We start from the raw sequence: 17,273 nt of genomic DNA, 5'->3' as shown, positions 1-17,273 counted from the left end.
CAAGTAGTCATCTTATTGAGCTAGCCAAACGTTCATAACGTCTACATCTAATCCTGCAATAGGTCTGTCACCTAGCGGTGCATCAAGGACATAATTCTTCTGTGCAGCAATGAGGATAAACCTCAGATCATGGATCCAATCCGCATCATTGCCACTAACATCTTTCAACATAATTTTCTCTAGGAACATATCAAAATAAACATATGAAAGCAACAACGCGAGCTATTGATCTACAACATAGATATGCTAATACTACCAGGACTAAGTTCATGATAAATTAAAGTTCAATTAATCATATTACTTAAGAACTCCCACTTAGATAGACATCCCTCTAATCCTCTAAGTGATCACGTGATCCAAATCAACTAAACCATGTCCGATCATCACGTGAGATGGAGTAGTTTTCAATGGTGAACATCACTATGTTGATCATATCTACTATATGATTCACGTTCGACCTTTCGGTCTCCGTGTTCCGAGGCCATATCTATATATGCTTGGCTTGTCAAGTATAACCTGAGTATTCTGCATGTGCAACTGTTTTGCACCCGTTGTATTTGAACGTAGAGCCTATCACACCCGATCATCACGTGGTGTCTCAGCACGAAGAACTTTCGCAACGGTGCATACTCAGGGAGAACACTTCTTGATAATTAGTGAGAGATCATCTTAAAATGCTATCGTCAATCAAAGCAAGATAAGATGCATAAAAGATAAACATCACATGCAATCAATATAAGTGATATGCTATGGCCATCATCATCTTGTGCTTGTGATCTCCATCTTCGAAGCACCGTTGTGATCACCATCGTCACCGGCGTGACACCTTGATCACCATCGTAGCATCGTTGTCGTCTCGCCAATCTTATGCTTCCACGACTATCGCTACCACTTAGTGATAAAGTAAAGCATTACAGCGCAATTGCATTGCATACAATAAAGCGACAACCATATGGCTCCTGCCAGTTGCCGATAACTTGGTTACAAAACATGATCATCTCATACAATAAAATTTAGCATCATGTCTTGACCATATCACATCACAACATGCCCTGCAAAAACAAGTTAGACGTCCTCTACTTTGTTGTTGCAAGTTTTACATGGCTGCCACGGGCTTAAGCAAGAACCAATCTTACCTACGCATCAAAACCACAACCATAGTTTGTCAAGTTGGTGCTGTTTTAACCTTCGCAAGGACCGGGCGTAGCCACACTCGGTTCAACTAAAGTTGGAGAAACTGTCACCCGCTAGCCACCTTTGTGCAAAGCACGTCGGGAGAACCGGCCTCGCATAAGTGTACGCGTAATGTCGGTCCGGGCCGCTTCGTCCAACAATACCGCCGAACCAAAGTATGACATGCTAGTAAGCAGTATGACTTATATCGCCCACTACTCACTTGTGTTCTATTCGTGCACAACATCAACGCATACAACCTAGGCTCTGATACCACTGTTGGGAATGTAGTAATTTCAAAATTTTCCTACGCACACGCAAGATCATGGTGATGCATAGCAATGAGAGGGGAGAGTGTTGTCTACGTACCCTCGTAGACCGACAACGGAAGCGTTATGACAACGCGGTTGATGAGTCGTACGTCTTCACGGCCCGACCGATCAAGCACCGAAACTACGGCACCTCCGAGTTCTAGCACACATTCAGCTCGATGACGATCCCCGGACTCCGATCCAGCAAAGTGTCGGGGTAGAGTTCTGTCAGCACGACGGCGTGGTGACGATCTTGATGTTCTACCGTCACAGGGCTTCGCCTAAGCACCGCTACAATATTATCGAGGATTATGGTGGAGGGGGCACCGCACATGGCTAAAAAAATGATCACGAGGATCAACTTGTGTGTCTAGAGGTGCCCCCCTGCCCCCGTATATAAAGGAGCAAGGGAGGAGGAGGCCGGCCCTAGGAGGGGGCGCGCCAAGTGTGGAGTCCTACTAGGACTCCCTAGTCCTAGTAGGATTCCACCTCCCATATGGAATAGGAAAAGAGGAATAGTCCAATTCGGACCAGACCAAGGGGAGGGGTGCAGCCACCCTTGAGGCCCTTTTTATTCTTTCCCGTATGGCCTAATAAGGCCCAATACGTATTCCCGTAACTCTCCGGTACTCCGAAAAATACCCGAATCACTCGAAACCTTTCCGATGTCCGAATATAGTCGTCCAATATATCGATCTTTATGTCTCGACCATTTCGAGACTCCTCGTCATGTCCCCGATCTCATCCGGGACTCCGAACTCCTTCGGTACATCAAAACTCATAAATTCATAATATAACTGTCATCGAAACCTTAAGCGTGCGGACCCTATGGGTTCGAGAACAATGTAGACATGACCGAGACACGTCTCCAGTCAATAACCAATAGCGGAACCTGGATGCTCATATTGGCTCCCACATATTCTACGAAGATCTTTATCGGTCAGACCGCATAACAACATACGTTGTTCCCTTTGTCAACGGTATGTTACTTGCCCGAGATTCGATCGTCGGTATCTTAATACCTAGTTCAATATTGTTACCGGCAAGTCTCTTTACTCGTTCCATAATACATCATCTCACAACTAACTCATTAGTTGCAATGCTTGCAAGGCTTATGTGATGTGCATTACCGAGAGGGCCCAGAGATACCTCTCCGACAATCGGAGTGACAAATCCTAATCTCGAAATACACCAACCCAACTTGTATCTTTGGAGACACCTGTAGAGCTCCTTTATAATCACCCAGTTACGTTGTGACGTTTGGTAGCACACAAAGTGTTCCCCCGGCAAACGGGAGTTGCATAATCTCATAGTCATAGGAACATGTATAAGTCATGAAGAAAGCAATAGCAACATACTAAACGATCGGGTGCTAAGATAATGGAATGGGTCATGTCAATCACATCATTCTTCTAATGATGTGATCCCGTTAATCAAATAACAACTCTTTTGTTCATAGTTAGGAAACATAACCATCTTTGATTAACGAGCTAGTCAAGTAGAGGCATACTAGTGACACTCTGTTTGTCTATGTATTCACACACGTATTATGTTTCCGGTTAATACAATTCTAGCATGAATAATAAATATTTATCATGATATTAGGAAATAAATAATAACTTTATTATTGCCTCTAGGGCATATTTCCTTCACTCTAGTCAACTATATCGATCCTTTCAACTACCCTATTACATGGCTCCATGAGCCGAATAAGATCAAGTTTTTCAAGGATCAAATATATAAACCGCCAGGCAGTTCAATCTTCTTGGCCTTGCTGATTGGAAGCCTCTGGTTCATCCTTGTCCGGTTCTCCATCCTTCTATGTCGTCTGTAAGTTCGGTGTTGACCAGTCAATGCCACGTAAGGCATAGAATTCAGCTTCATCATCAATAAGATTTGACGGGTCAATTTCAGGAGTGAAAGTGTGCTTACGAACCAGAGGAATCAAATCCATCACTTTATACGCAGGAGTATGCATCTTCTGGTTCTCTGCATCGTAAGCCGGCTGATACTTGGAAAGATTGGTCTCTTCAGCAATCACTGTCGCGTGAGGACGAATTTCTCTGACACAAGCAGCAAAGTCCTGCTGGTCAAAAGGAGTACCATCTTCCTTCAGACTCGGATACCCAGTAGCCACCTCAGCCGGGTCTAGCTCTGGTACCCATGCTTTGGCACGGCTCAAAGCTGTTACGGCACAAGCTCTTGCACAAGACTGCTTTATCTCTTGAATTCTGGTGGGCATAATTAACAGTTTCTTCAACACATCACTTAATAGATTGGGTCCTTGGTTTGTTGGAGAAATGGTAGCTAATGTATGCCGAGCTCCGATATACAACTGCTCGACAAGAGTATAGACCGCCTTGAGCTTCAGAAGCATGTCCTGGTTAAGGTTGCTTCTCCTGGGACCTGAGTAAATCACGATCAGTTAAATGGCGGTTTATATTACTACGACAAGTACTCACTTTGGATGAATAATAAGGCGACTCACTAAAGATAGTAGAAACCATCTGAGATACACGGTGTTTTAAGACGGTAAGCTCAGTGGTTACCTCTTCAAGAGCTGCCTCTGCTTTTTCAGCTCGCTGTGTTAAGGTAGTCTTTTCTTCAGCCCAAGTCTTTTTCTCCGCCTCAAAATTGGTCTTCAGCTTTTCCGACTCAGCCACGCTAAACTGGAACTTTGACTCAGCTTTTTGGGTCTCGGTTTCCTGAGTCGCCAGCCGGGTCTTTGCATCATTTAATTGAGATTCCAGTCAGCAGTAGCAGCCTGCATGAAGCGCAGATTTGTCAAACACATTCATGGCGGATTACAACAATATAAGTCCCAAGTCCTTTGCAAGCAATAACACTTGACACTTGGAGGCTAATGTCTGTCAAAGCAATTTTTCAAGGAAATGCCTCTTATGAATAAAGTCCCAAGCACTTTTCAAGCAACACTGCTTGGCACTTGGGGGCTAATGCATATTGCTTGTACTACTCATTTGGTGGCTCACTTCGAGAGGTTGAGATACGCCCTCATGATTTCCCTCTAACCAAAGTTTACCTAGACCGTGCAGCCATGGATCACCACCATTTTACTGATATAGAATCTCCTCACATCCCTATTCTGTGTAACCTGGTTTTTAGTGTGAGGACTCGTGATGTTATTCCATTGCCTGCTCCTACTTTGTTTGATTCTGCTGCTAGGGGCGGATATATGATTATGCCTGCATCATCGCCTACCGGAATGCTCAGGTTGCTGCGGAAGCGGCACAACAGGCACCCCAGCACTGGGATGAGTGGATGCCCACTCCTCAGCACCCCTACTACCTTCCAGGCTACTGATTCACTACCAAGTTAGGCCAAAAGCCTAAGCTTGGGGGAGTACGTGTCTCTCACCGACTTTACAATCATGCTTATCATTCCATTTGTCGATGTTCACACTTTTTCATTGTACCATCCATGCTTAGATTTATTTTCTTGCTTTCTTCTTATGTGTTTGAAAAACTTTAGGAACACAAAAAAAATAGTTGTAATTAATTTGCTTTCTATGCATGCTTAGTAGTAGTACTAACAAGAAAATCCAAAAAGATTTCCTTGTTCTTCTTTTGCTTGTTGGGAGCTTTCCCGTGTAAATAGTTTTTCTCATTTTTGCTTTTCCCTTTTATTTGCTTGTTGAAGAAAACCAAAAACTCCAAAAATATTTCAGTGTGTTTCTCTGAATTTCTTTTGTTTTATTCAAGTTGTACTGAGGAGAAGACCACGATGAAAATGTTGAGTGGCTCTCATATGAATAATTGTTGAACTAATAAGAGCCCATTTTACCTTGTCTTCTCCTGTTGAATAAAATGTTTGCAGATTCCAGCTTAGTCCATGGCACTCTTGTACTATTATTATTTTCATATCATTTGGTCATGCAATTGAAAGGCAATAATGACGACATTCGATGAACTGGCCGTGGGAAGAGAAACTGGCATGGACTCGACTTGTCTTGTCTGTGTAAATATGTTTAACCTAGTATCCATGCTTCAGCCCATTATGATTAGACATGTTTGCAATGACAATTAGAGATTATAGTTTCTCATGCCATGCATAAGTAGCTGGGAGTTAATAATGATTTATCTTGGATATCAACATAGCGTTAAGATGATTGTGATGTAGTATGATGATATGGTATCCTCCTTTGAATGTTCAAGTGGCTTGACTTGGTACATGTTCATGCATGTAGTTGAATCAAAACCAACATAGACTCTATAATGTCTATGTTCATGGTGTTCATATCCTACTCATGCTAGTGTCCAATGTTACTTACCCATATGCATGGTTATGATCGTTGTTGCTCTCTAGCTGGCCGCTTCTCAATCTAAATTGCTAGCCTTCACCTGTACTAAGCTGGGATTATGCTTATACATAAAAAACCTTGAACCCAAAGTTATTCTAGATGAGTCCACCATACCTACCTATATACGGTATTACCCTGCCGTCCTAAGTAAATTTGCATATGCCACCTCTAAAAATTTCTGAAAAATTATCCGTTTTGTGTACCTAGATCGTTCATGGAACGACAGGAGGTGGTCGATATCTTCCGTGCTAGCGGGTTATTCTCAGGTCAAGTGTTTATTCACTCGCCATTGCACGAGAAAATGGGCGGTAATAGGGATGCCCAGTCCCAAACTGCAAACATGAAAAAGAGTTCATCCCTGAAATAATTAAACAAAAACTCCCAATGGAGTCAAAACCTTTACTTTTACCGCTTGGGAACCGCCACTAGTGTTCTTAGCATGGAAGATGTTGATAATTGATGGTCGTGAAGTGAATAAGAAAAGTGCATGTCTTAAAATATCATTTATCTATGTTTTAAAAATTGAGCTCTGGCACCTCTGCAAATCACTGCTTCCCTCTGCGAAGGGACTTTCTATTTACTTTGCGTTGTGTCATCACCTTCTAACAAACAAGCACCAGAAACTGAGTAGAGCACATCGGTCATGATTTATGCATTGTGTGTAGCTAATGTTGGGTGCATCACGACTGGATCTTTTCTACCATGAATTACAATGTTTAGTCACTGCTTGAACTTTGGAGGTGCTCTGCATTTATGTTTTGCGGTCTCAGAAAGGGCTAGCAAGATACCACTATTGTCATATTATATCATGGTTGTTTTGACAACGTGTTGCCGTTTGAGATATCTTATTATTGCTCGCTAGCTGATTATGTCATTGATATGAGTCATTATAATCTTTAAGAGTTATTGTCGACATGGTTAGTTATAATGTTGGCTGAAAACCTGGGTGTTGTTTAAGCTTATTTATGCAAACAAGAGCAGAAGAGTTCGTAAAAGTTTTTCTTTCTCACTTTCAGTTTATCAACTGAATTGCTTGAGGACAAGCAAAGGTTTAACCTTGGGGGAGTTGATACGTCTCCACGTATCTACTTTTTCTCACGCTTTTCCTCTTGTTTTGGACTCTAATTTGCATGATTTGAATGAAACTAACCCCGGACTGACGCTGTTTTTAGCAGAACTACCATGGTGTTGTTTTTGTGCAGAAATAAAAGTTCTCGGAATGGAACGAAACTTTGCAAGGATTTTTTATATCAATATTTCTGGAGCCAAGACCCACCAGAGAGGGGCCCCTGGGTGGGCACAACCGACCAGGGCGCGCCCCCTCTCCTGGCGCGCCCAGGTGGGTTGTACCCACCTGGTGGCCCCGCTGACGACCCCCCTGATACTATAAAATCACATATTTCCAGAAAAAAATCAGGGAGAAAAAATTATCGCGATCCATGAGACAGAGCCGCCGCCAAGCCCTGTTCTTCCTCGGGAGGGCAGAGCTGGAGTCCGTTTGGGGCTCCAAAGAGGGGGATCTTCGTTCTTCGTCATCACTAACCCTTCTCCATCGCCAATTCCATGATGCTCCCCACCGGGAGTGAGTAATTCCTTTGTAGGCTCACTGGTCGATGAGGAGTTGGATGAGATTCATCATGTAATCGAGTTAGTTTTATTAGGGCCTGATCCCTAGTATCCATTATGTTCTTAGATTGATGTTGCTATGACTTTGCCATGCTTAATGCTTGACACTTTGGGCCTGGGTGCCATGATTTCAGATCTGAACCGTTTATGAATTCATCATTATATCCATGTTTTAGATCCGATCTTGCAAGTTATAGTCACCTACTGCGGTTATGATCCGGCAACCCCGAAGTGACAACAATCGGGCCCACTCCTGGTGATGACTGTAGTTTGAGCAGTTCATGTATTCACTATGTGTTAATGCTTTGTTCCGGTTCTCTATTAAAAGGAGGCTTTAATATCCCTTAGTTTCCAATATGGATCCCGCTGCCACGCGAGGGTAGGACAAAAGATGTCATGCAAGTTCTCTTAATAAAGCACGTATGACTATTTATGAAATACATGCCTACATTACATCAATGAATTAGAGCTAGTGCCGTATCGCCGTGGGTTATAACTGTCTCATGATGAATATCAACCAACAAGTCACTGATCCAATGCCTACGAACTTTTCCATATTGTTTCTGCTAAGTTACTACTGCTATCATCACTGTTACGCTTGCTACAAAATTACTGCTATCACTGTTACTGTTACTATTGTTGCTGTCACTATTATCAAACTATTGTGCTACTGATTACTTGGTGCAGATAATTAATCTCCAGGTGTGGTTGAATTGACAACTCAGCTGCTAATACCTTCAAATATTTTTTGGCTCCCCTTGTGTCGAATCTATAAATTTGGGTTGAATACTCTACCCTTGAAAACTGTTGTGATCCCCTATACTTGTGGGTTATCAATCGACTCGGGAAAGGTATTGATCGGGTGCTTACCTTAGGTAGTTAATGTACATAGAGTAGTTGTTGACACAAAAACTTCTCGGGTCTGCTGGGTCTAGTGTACATCCTCTATAGAGTGTCAAACTATTTGAATAACCATGTCAACGGTCAAGGACACTTGGAATGACCATGCTTGGTTTACAAGTATTGGGTTGGGAATGTGAAGAAAAATGATGGTGTTGGAGGAGAGATTATCAATGTTAGATTTGATCATGATATGTTGATGTTCATGTATGTAGCCTTATGACATCTTGGTTTGAAGTTTCACTTGGTTTTCAAAAACACTAGGACATTCTCATGCAAACAAAAGTAGCTTTTCACAATTGATAAACCTTAGTATAGAAGCATTCACTTGTACTGAGCCATGCATGCATATTCTGTTATCACCTTGTGGGCTGCTTGCGAGTACATTCAAAGTACCCATTAGCTTGTCCCTGACTATTAATTGGTTAGACATGGAAGATCAGGAGTGTGAAGAAGCGTGCTTCAATGAGGATCATGGGAACTATCATGCTTCTGAGTTAGTCAGTTGCATATAAGGTTAAGGCATATGGCATGGGTCCAAGTTATCAGCGATGTTTTCATTGCAAGTGTTCTTTTGAAGTTCCACCTTTGAGGCTTTTATTTACATAAGACTTGACCATGTTGGTCTTATTTATGTAAGACTCAACGTCATGTAATGGATGTAAACTCTTATACTAGTTTGTTGAATGTAGTGACACACTGATCATGGGATCACTGTTGCGTGTACTATCGATGTCTTTGGTCTTAAAGATTGGGTTACCCATAGGTGTGCATGACTCAATTCCGGTGTTGTGGCGCTTTCGATCCGGCGATATCGGATTGTGGTCCCCTTCCCTGCAGTAGTGACATGGTAGCTGCCTTAGACACCTGGTTGTATTTCATATGCGCTCGACGGGCATGGACCCTCATCGACTTGCATATTTGTCTCATTGTTCATGTTATCCCCTTGTTTGTGGCTGCTCCCGGTGGCTTCTTGCTGCACTCAGGTGGCCTCGACCTACGGCATTGTGGGCGGTAGTCTTGCCCTGCGGCTTCTATGGGCTTCGAGGTTGTCAACCCTTTAGCTCTTGGGTGAGCACCTACCATGGTGGAAGGGTTGGGGCCCTCTTCGGCATGCAAGGAGGATGGCGCTAGGTTCGTCGTGTCCAGTGATGGAACTTTGTTTCAAAACCCCGATTATGTTAGCAAGCTTCTCCTCGGTGTGCTTCTCTTGCCAACTGTCATGGTGTTTGAGTGTTGTGGTCTTCGACATTTTCTAGCTTGCTCATCTTTATTTTTTCCCTTGTGTTAGTTTATGCATTTTGTTGTAAGCTATCCAATGTGTTCCCTTATATTGTTGGCTCGGTATGTACTATTTTTTATTGTGATACCTCATGGTCGGTTGATGGTTTGTTAACTCAAAGTCAGGCTCACCTCGAGCCTTTTCTATGGAAATTATGTCTTACAATTGCCATGAGTGTCATCATGTTGACGAGGGGAGGACATCTATTACTCTTGTTATTTCACCACCTCCTGATATTCTGAACTTTGGATCCTTTTGCTTTGCAATTCCTCCTACGGATGAGTTGAAGCCCAATTTTAGAACACCACCAATGTGTTTCGGCGAGGCCAAATAGGAGGCTCAAAATAATTGATTACCCGCGTAGGTTTAGTTTATTAGGCCGAACATTGCTTTATATCGAGGCCATGTCATGAGCCATAGAGTTTATTTCTTTAGTTATGTTATTTTAGTCGGTATGAGCAAGTCCAATCCGAATAGTTTTAGTTTTAGGGTTTACCTATATAAGCTAGCTGCCGGCCATTGTAATAGGGGAGTTGTATTTTCGAGTTGAGAATAGACAGGAAAAGGGTTCCATGTCGGGGACTCCAACATCGTTTATTTTGCTTGCTGATGCGCAAGAATCTGTTATGTTGTTTGCGAAGTAGATCTAATCTGCTCAACAATCAAAGTTATATGCTAGTTCTATCGTTCGTCGTGAAAGATTAGGCCAAAAAGTCTAGGATCCTTACTTGATCCTTATCACATGTCCACATTCTACCATATTTGACCTAGCTCCTCCAAGCCAGAACCTTTTTTTCAATGATCTCGGTGGTTACATGTTGCATACATAAGGCCAATCCTTTTGGTGACTTTTTTGGCTTCTAGAATAAGCTGCCCCCTACGGAGCTTATTCTAGAAGCCCAACCCAAAATAAATTTTTTATAAGGCAACTAGTCAAGTATTAATTAGTAGGCTTTAAAAAATAAATTTGATTGGGCTTCCAAAATAACCTGGGTAGGGGGCAGCTTATTCCAGTTTCTTCTAGAAATCAACAAAAGAACTGGCCCATCGTTACCATAATCCATTTCTCAAACTGAAAAGTTTTTGTAACCATGAAAAGATTTTCATCTGTACATAACTAATTTATCCACTATATATAGTATTTCTAAAAATATATAGAAAATATCATCTAATACACTCTGTAATTTTAGAGCTCTCTCATTAAGTCAAGAATTTGGTTCACGATTTTGACCGCTCAGAGAACTTCCTAATTCAATTAAGATAATCAATTTTTGATTTGATTCATGATTTTGATTGGGTCAATGAGTTCTTTAAATTAACCAGCCACTACTCTCCCTAATTTTAGAGCCCTCCCATTCACCTAAGGTGTTACATTTGAATTTGATTCACGATTTTGATCGGGTCAACGATTTAACAATGAACTCTCTCAGTCAGTTAAGATAATTAATTTTGGATTTGATTCACAATTTTAATTGGATCAACAATTTTTCAAAATAATCGGCAGCAACCAGCCTAAAAACACATCAGTCCCGCGCATCCTCTTACTGTCTAAACAGAAGCGTCAGTATGTGACATCGTAACTCTAATATAATACACGCAGTCACCAGCACAAGAAACATCTGAGTTGATCAGCAGACACCACATAATCACAGTCGCAAGAAAGCCCAATAAGACCGCATTATAAAAACACACACATATACACCATCTTCCTCACCTGACAAACCAAATTATAAAAAGCACACATATGCACCATCTTCCTCACCCGACAAACCAAATAGCAAATGGAAATTCCTCACAACACCAACGGCACAACGAAGCGGGTTTAACTCTTCTGACTACTTTTCGTTTCTTGATTTAACATTTTTTTAGGAGTGTTTCTTGATTTAACAAATCTCTACTACTAAATGGTGTGATGCCTCAAACATGTGACCCTGCTAAATCCAGGGAATCCGGCTCCTCCCCAGTTTGTGGCAGCCACCAACTGGACTTTCGAGGTCCACGGACCTAAATTGGTGTTTGTTTGCTAACAATGATGGGGCAGATTAGGGTAACATGGCTTGCGGTTGGTTGCCATGGTGCAACTTGCGGGCAATTCAATCGCTCGCTTGTGTATTGTATGGCTTCCGCCCTGCCTTGGATATCACGGCTGTTCGGTAGGGGGGTCTCCCACGTCAAGCCAAGCGCACGACACCTTGTGGTTCCAGGCCGCGAGCGGCGCGTCGGGGCGGCCGGGGTCGGTCAGCATCGGAGAGGGGAGAGGGGGAGTGGGGTCGTGGGATTGGGATTGGACACCGCGCTGCGCGACGCGGAACGACACGGGGAGCACGACGTTTCGCTGCCTGTGGGCCGACGAGTTTAATGGCGTTTACCCGCCGGATTATAAGAGGGTGTTTGTTTTTAGAGACTTTATTATAAGTCTCATCTAAATCAAATAGGAGGGACTAATAGAGATTTAAAGTGAGCTTTTGAGACTTATGAAATAAGACTCTCAAGGAGAGACTTATAGAGACTTATAGTTGTAATATGGTCTTTTAGTCCATATTAAGTTCCAACAACCAAACAAATAGGGACTTTTTAGGAACTTGAGACTTATAAATTAAGACTAAAAAAAGTTTTAAAACTTATGAACCAAACATGGCCTAAGTATGTCCGCTGCAATGTGGCTTGAATTGGCCGGCACGGTTCGCCAGGGCCTATGGCCGTGGATTTTGTTCCTTCCATACACGACATTCCTTGATCATCTTCACAATGGCATTTGAGCCTTTGACCAATCAGAGTGATTTCATCGCAGAAGTCCGATCATTCAGCAGAGTAACCACCAAACCCAAGTATCCAGCCATGTCTGAGGACAATAATAAGAGTAATCACACGCACACATACATATATATGATCTTACGACATAGGGACCCATGTCATCGAGTTCGCCTAGGGCCTCCCAAAACACAGGGCCGGCCCTGCATAGAACATCCTTCATTGTTTATAGTATCAATGACCTCTAAGTAGTCAGAGTTAATAACAAGACAGTTGCACTCCATCCTTTATGCAAGGGACAAGTCGTATGGGAGTGCCAAGGCTTCCGCCGCTAGGACACCTGCGCACCAGTCTATCTTCCTATTTTCCCGGCAATGGAATCTCCTCTATCATGCCTGAAGACCGCCCCGACATTGCCCCTGAGCACATCATTAAAAATTGAAGTATTCATTGCCAAGGCATCCGACTACTTGAGTTTTAACTACGACAGCTTTACAAATATTGCTGAAGACCGCCCCGACATTGCCCCTGAGCACATCATTAAAAACTGAAGTATTCATTGCCAAAGCATCCGACTACTTGAGTTTTAACTACGACAGCTTTACAAATATTGCCGCCAATCTGGGCCCAAGTGTTTCATTTTTTATACACCATCGAAGCACGCCACTGCGAACCAACATATGGTTGGATGGTTAGGAGGACAGTGGTATCTCCAACACACCAGAGTTGTCCTAGACTTGATATTGATGCTCGCATTATTTCTGAATTTATTTCAGACTTTCGGCGATGTTCGTTCAGTGGAAGGCGCCTGTAGTGACTTCGTAAAATCTTAAAATGTTATGTCGGTTCAGTCTCTCGGTGGTGTTCACAAGGGTACGATGTGCGTGCATGCATTTATAGAAGTAAACATATGCTTATGTATGTGAGCGACTTCGATTGTACTGGAAGGGCGCCACTTGCAAAAGAAAAATTGTGTTTTTAGATCCAAATAGGAACCAAAGCTGACCAAACAGGCCCTGCTTGGCGGGCCGCCCCACGAGCAGGCCGGCACGGCACACGACAGGCCAGGCACGGGCTAATCATGCCATGCCAGGCACGCAGCACGCCTTGGGCCGAGCCTCGGCCGCCAGCCTCAGCACGGCTCGATTACTTTGGCTACCTCCTAGTACCAGAAAGAGATCAGCCTCAAAAAAAAAAAGTACCAGAGAGAGACTCAAAAAAAGAAAAAGCAAACAGAGAGTCAACTCCTTTCGTTCTTCTACCTCGGAGGGGAGCCAAACTCCATTCAGAATCGCCAAGCTGCAAGCAATGGGCGCCGTCGCTGCTCTGCTCCTAGCCGGTCTACTCGCCGCGCTCACGTACGTGCTTTGCGCGCTCCACTCCATCGTGTGGGTGCCGTACCGCCTGGAGCGCCGCCTGCGCTGTCAGGGCATCCGGGGGCCTCCCCGCAGCCTGCTCTCCGGAAACGCGGCCGAATACGTCGCCATGACCAAAGCCGCCCAGTCCTCGCCGCTCGCCTCCTTCCACCACGCCTTCATCGGCCGCGCCGCGCCGCAGTACCGCGAGCGGGCGGCGCGATACGGCCGCCCGTTCGTGTTCTGGTTCGGACCCCGCCCGCGGCTGGTGGTCTCCGGCCCGGAGGTCGCCAAGGCCGTGCTGACCGACTCCACGGGGGCCTTCGAGAAGGGTACCACCGGCAGCGGCAACAACCCGCAAGCTCGGCAGCTCATCGGCGAGGGGCTGGTGGGGCTCACCGGGGAGAAGTGGGCGCACCACCGCCGTGTGATCTCGCCCGCGTTCAACATGGAGAGGGTCAAGGTGAGGAGGCGCTTCCTGAAATCGGATTGAAACATAAAATTGACCACTTGTCTTTACAGAACTACATTTTTTCCCATTGCTTTACAGTTTGTAGACTAGAAAGTCTTGCTAAAATCTTGGTTGCTCCGATACAGGCGTAGGGTGTGCCATCTCTTTACAAAACTATAATTTTTTTTCCATTGCTTTGAACTTGGTGCTGTTATTGAATATGACAGTATGCACGCTTATTTCGCAATTCATTTTTTCTTAAATGCTACTCTTTCTGCTAACTTTGATTTCAACTTCTAGCAATGTGTATATGAATATTTGAAATGAACTTATCTCAATAGCTTAACAAGCATGAATTGGTTGCCTATTGATTGGTAACATTTGTTACTGAAATTCAACCTTTTTGCATGACTGGTTATTTCCCTCACAGTTTGTAGCTGTCAGGAGCTATCAGAATAGTTCCTGGCCTGCGGTGTCCATGTTTCTTCTTTCAATTAAAACATGTGGATGTGCAAAAGCAGTTGTGATGTACATAATGCACTTAATAAGATATGGTATACCACTAAACTTGTTTGGATTTGGTAGGGTTGGATACCAGAAATATCAGCTATCACTTCATCCATGCTGGATGAATGGGAAGTCCAAGGAGAAACTCGAGCAGAGTTTGAGATCGATGTAAATAAAGAATTCCACACTTTGAGTGCGGATGTCATTTCTTGTGTGGCATTTGGAAGTAGCTATGAGGAAGGAAAGCGAATTTTTCAATTGCAAGATGAACAGATACAACTTGTCATACTTGCTATGAGAACCTTCTACTTTCCTGGCTTCAGGTGAGATTGACTCATAAACTTGAAGTTGGGTCACCATTTATTCTCTATTACTAAACATATACGGAGTAGTTCCTACATATTTCTACATTTTTACATCAGAAAATAAAATGTTTGCATCTCTCTCTCTTGCTACTCATGCTCTTCATTCACAGCTAGGGAAAAAGAATATGACCTCTTTCTCTCTTAGGTATGTGCCGACAAAGAAGAACCGAAGAAGGCATAGCCTAAACAAGGAGATCCGAAATTCCCTGCGCAGATTGATTGAGATAAATCGAAACAAGTGTGAAGATTCCAAAAATTTGCTTGGCTTGATGCTATCAGCCAGCAAAGCTGACAATGAGTTTAAAATGGGAATCGAAGAGATCATTGATGAGTGCAAGACATTTTACTTTGCCGGTAAGGAAACAACTGCAAATTTGTTGACTTGGGCAACACTTCTGCTGGCATTGCATCAAGAATGGCAACACAAGGCCCGAGATGAAGTCCTTCAAGTGTGTGGCAAGAACGAGCACCCAAACGCGGAAACCCTGAGCAGTCTGAAAATTGTGAGCCTTATTTACTTGAATGAATACTACAGCTTTTCTTATTCTTGACGATATCACCTAACTGGAACATTATAATAACACTAGCGATGTTGTCATGATATCAGGTTAATATGGTGTTGAAGGAGACCCTCAGGCTGTATCCTCCAGCTCTGTTCGTCAACAGGACAGTCACCAGGGATGTGAAGCTGGGCAAACTTGACATCCCTGCAGGCACTCAGCTCAACCTGCCTATTATTGACATTCACCATGATGTTGACATATGGGGAGCTAATGCGGAGGAGTTTGATCCATCGAGGTTTGCAGATGGCAAGAGCTATCACCTCGGTGCATACTTCCCCTTTGGGATTGGCCCTGCCATCTGTGTTGGCCAGAATCTCGCGATGGTCGAGGCAAAGTTGGTGCTTGCAATGGTGCTCCAGCGGTTTGCGTTTGATGTCTCGCCATCCTATGTTCATGCACCAATGATGGTGATGACCCTCCAACCCCAATATGGTGCTCAACTTCTTATCCGCAAGATCTGAGCCCTCCGTGGCGTTGTATATGTGCCACGTATTTATACCTCCTGTATCAGTGTGGATTGTGATCAACTTGGAAGAGGAGGCTTTGAACTTGTGTGAACTTTGTAATGAAAGTGTGTATGTGTGTGCGCGCACTGATAAAAGGTATATGCTTTTCTCTTGAACTAGCACATATGACCGTGCGTTGCAACGGTGAGATAATTTTTTTTGCAACAAACAGAGGGAGAGATAATTGATGTGTTCATCAAAACAGTTTCCACGACGATGGGCGACAGAGTGAGTAGCTGCAGTCTTCTCACGAGTCATGTTTGGCCCGCGAGGTCTTGATAGTGGTGTGGTTAGTCAGCGTGGCAGCGACCACCCAACGGGTACCTTTTTTTCCCTTCGGGTCCACCTCTGTCTCGGAGTTGTGGTTGCGTTCTCATTTGGTTGCTATGCGCGACCTTCGAGACATGGTTGCTTCGACCACTTTCTTCAACGATGACGTAATCAGATGGATTACTAATTGTAGCGCATAAATTATGTTGCATTAGCATAATCAGCGCGTAACCAGGCATGAATGTCCCTTCATTATCAGGGTTTATTTTCTTCAACTATTTTTGCGCTCACATGCCCATAAATTTTATTAATTAGAGCAAAACCAATATATTCTGTTTTATTAGCATGTGCCCACAATTTCTTTCCATTATAGCCAACCAACATATTGTCTTTTATTAGCACGTGCAAGTTACCTCCAGCAATAATTTGTGGAGTCCCTCGTTCTGCTCATAATTCTCGAGACAACTTCCTTATTCTCACACAACCTCCTTATTTCCAGACAACTTAGAGACATATAAAACCAGTGTGATTTAGTATAAAATTTCAAGATGGGATTGTTCCTATTATAATTGCAAGCTAGCTGAGCTGGTTTTATCCATCGGCACAATAGGGAAGGTCCATAGTTCAGTCCCCTTGCTGCTCGTCAGTTCGACAGAAACAAAAATACGTGGTAGGTCCAGTTTGGCCCACCCGGGGGATAACCGAAAAAATTGGGGAGCTACGTGTGGAATGGGCGGAACAAAATCTAAACATATATTTTTTTCTTTTCTTAGGGCAGCTGCATGGAAGATATTATATGACGCTAGTTGCATCAAATAGCGCATGGGACACACAACAGTTCGCGTCTGGGCACCCCCACTGGTAGGCATCGAAATAACCTGTGTTTGCAAGGCAT

At 43.5% G+C, this 17,273-nt stretch overlaps 1 protein-coding gene across 1 annotated transcript; it reads left to right on the top strand.

The window, feature by feature from the left end:
- The first annotated feature begins 13,569 nt into the window (after positions 1–13,569).
- On the top strand, positions 13,570–16,224 carry LOC119278866 (cytochrome P450 734A1-like). The gene is made up of 4 exons (XM_037560217.1): positions 13,570–14,179; positions 14,753–14,997; positions 15,185–15,542; positions 15,647–16,224. Exons 1-4 carry the CDS (start codon positions 13,670–13,672, stop codon positions 16,061–16,063), a joined length of 1,530 nt encoding a protein of 509 aa, XP_037416114.1. The 5' UTR covers positions 13,570–13,669; the 3' UTR covers positions 16,064–16,224.
- Positions 16,225–17,273: the final 1,049 nt, after the last annotated feature.

This window comes from Triticum dicoccoides, chromosome 1A (genome assembly GCF_002162155.2).
Source record: "Triticum dicoccoides isolate Atlit2015 ecotype Zavitan chromosome 1A, WEW_v2.0, whole genome shotgun sequence".
NCBI classification, from domain to species: Eukaryota; Viridiplantae; Streptophyta; class Magnoliopsida; order Poales; family Poaceae; genus Triticum; species Triticum dicoccoides.
Note: the sequence above shows the minus strand (reverse complement) of the source record. Positions and strands in the feature narration are given on the sequence as shown.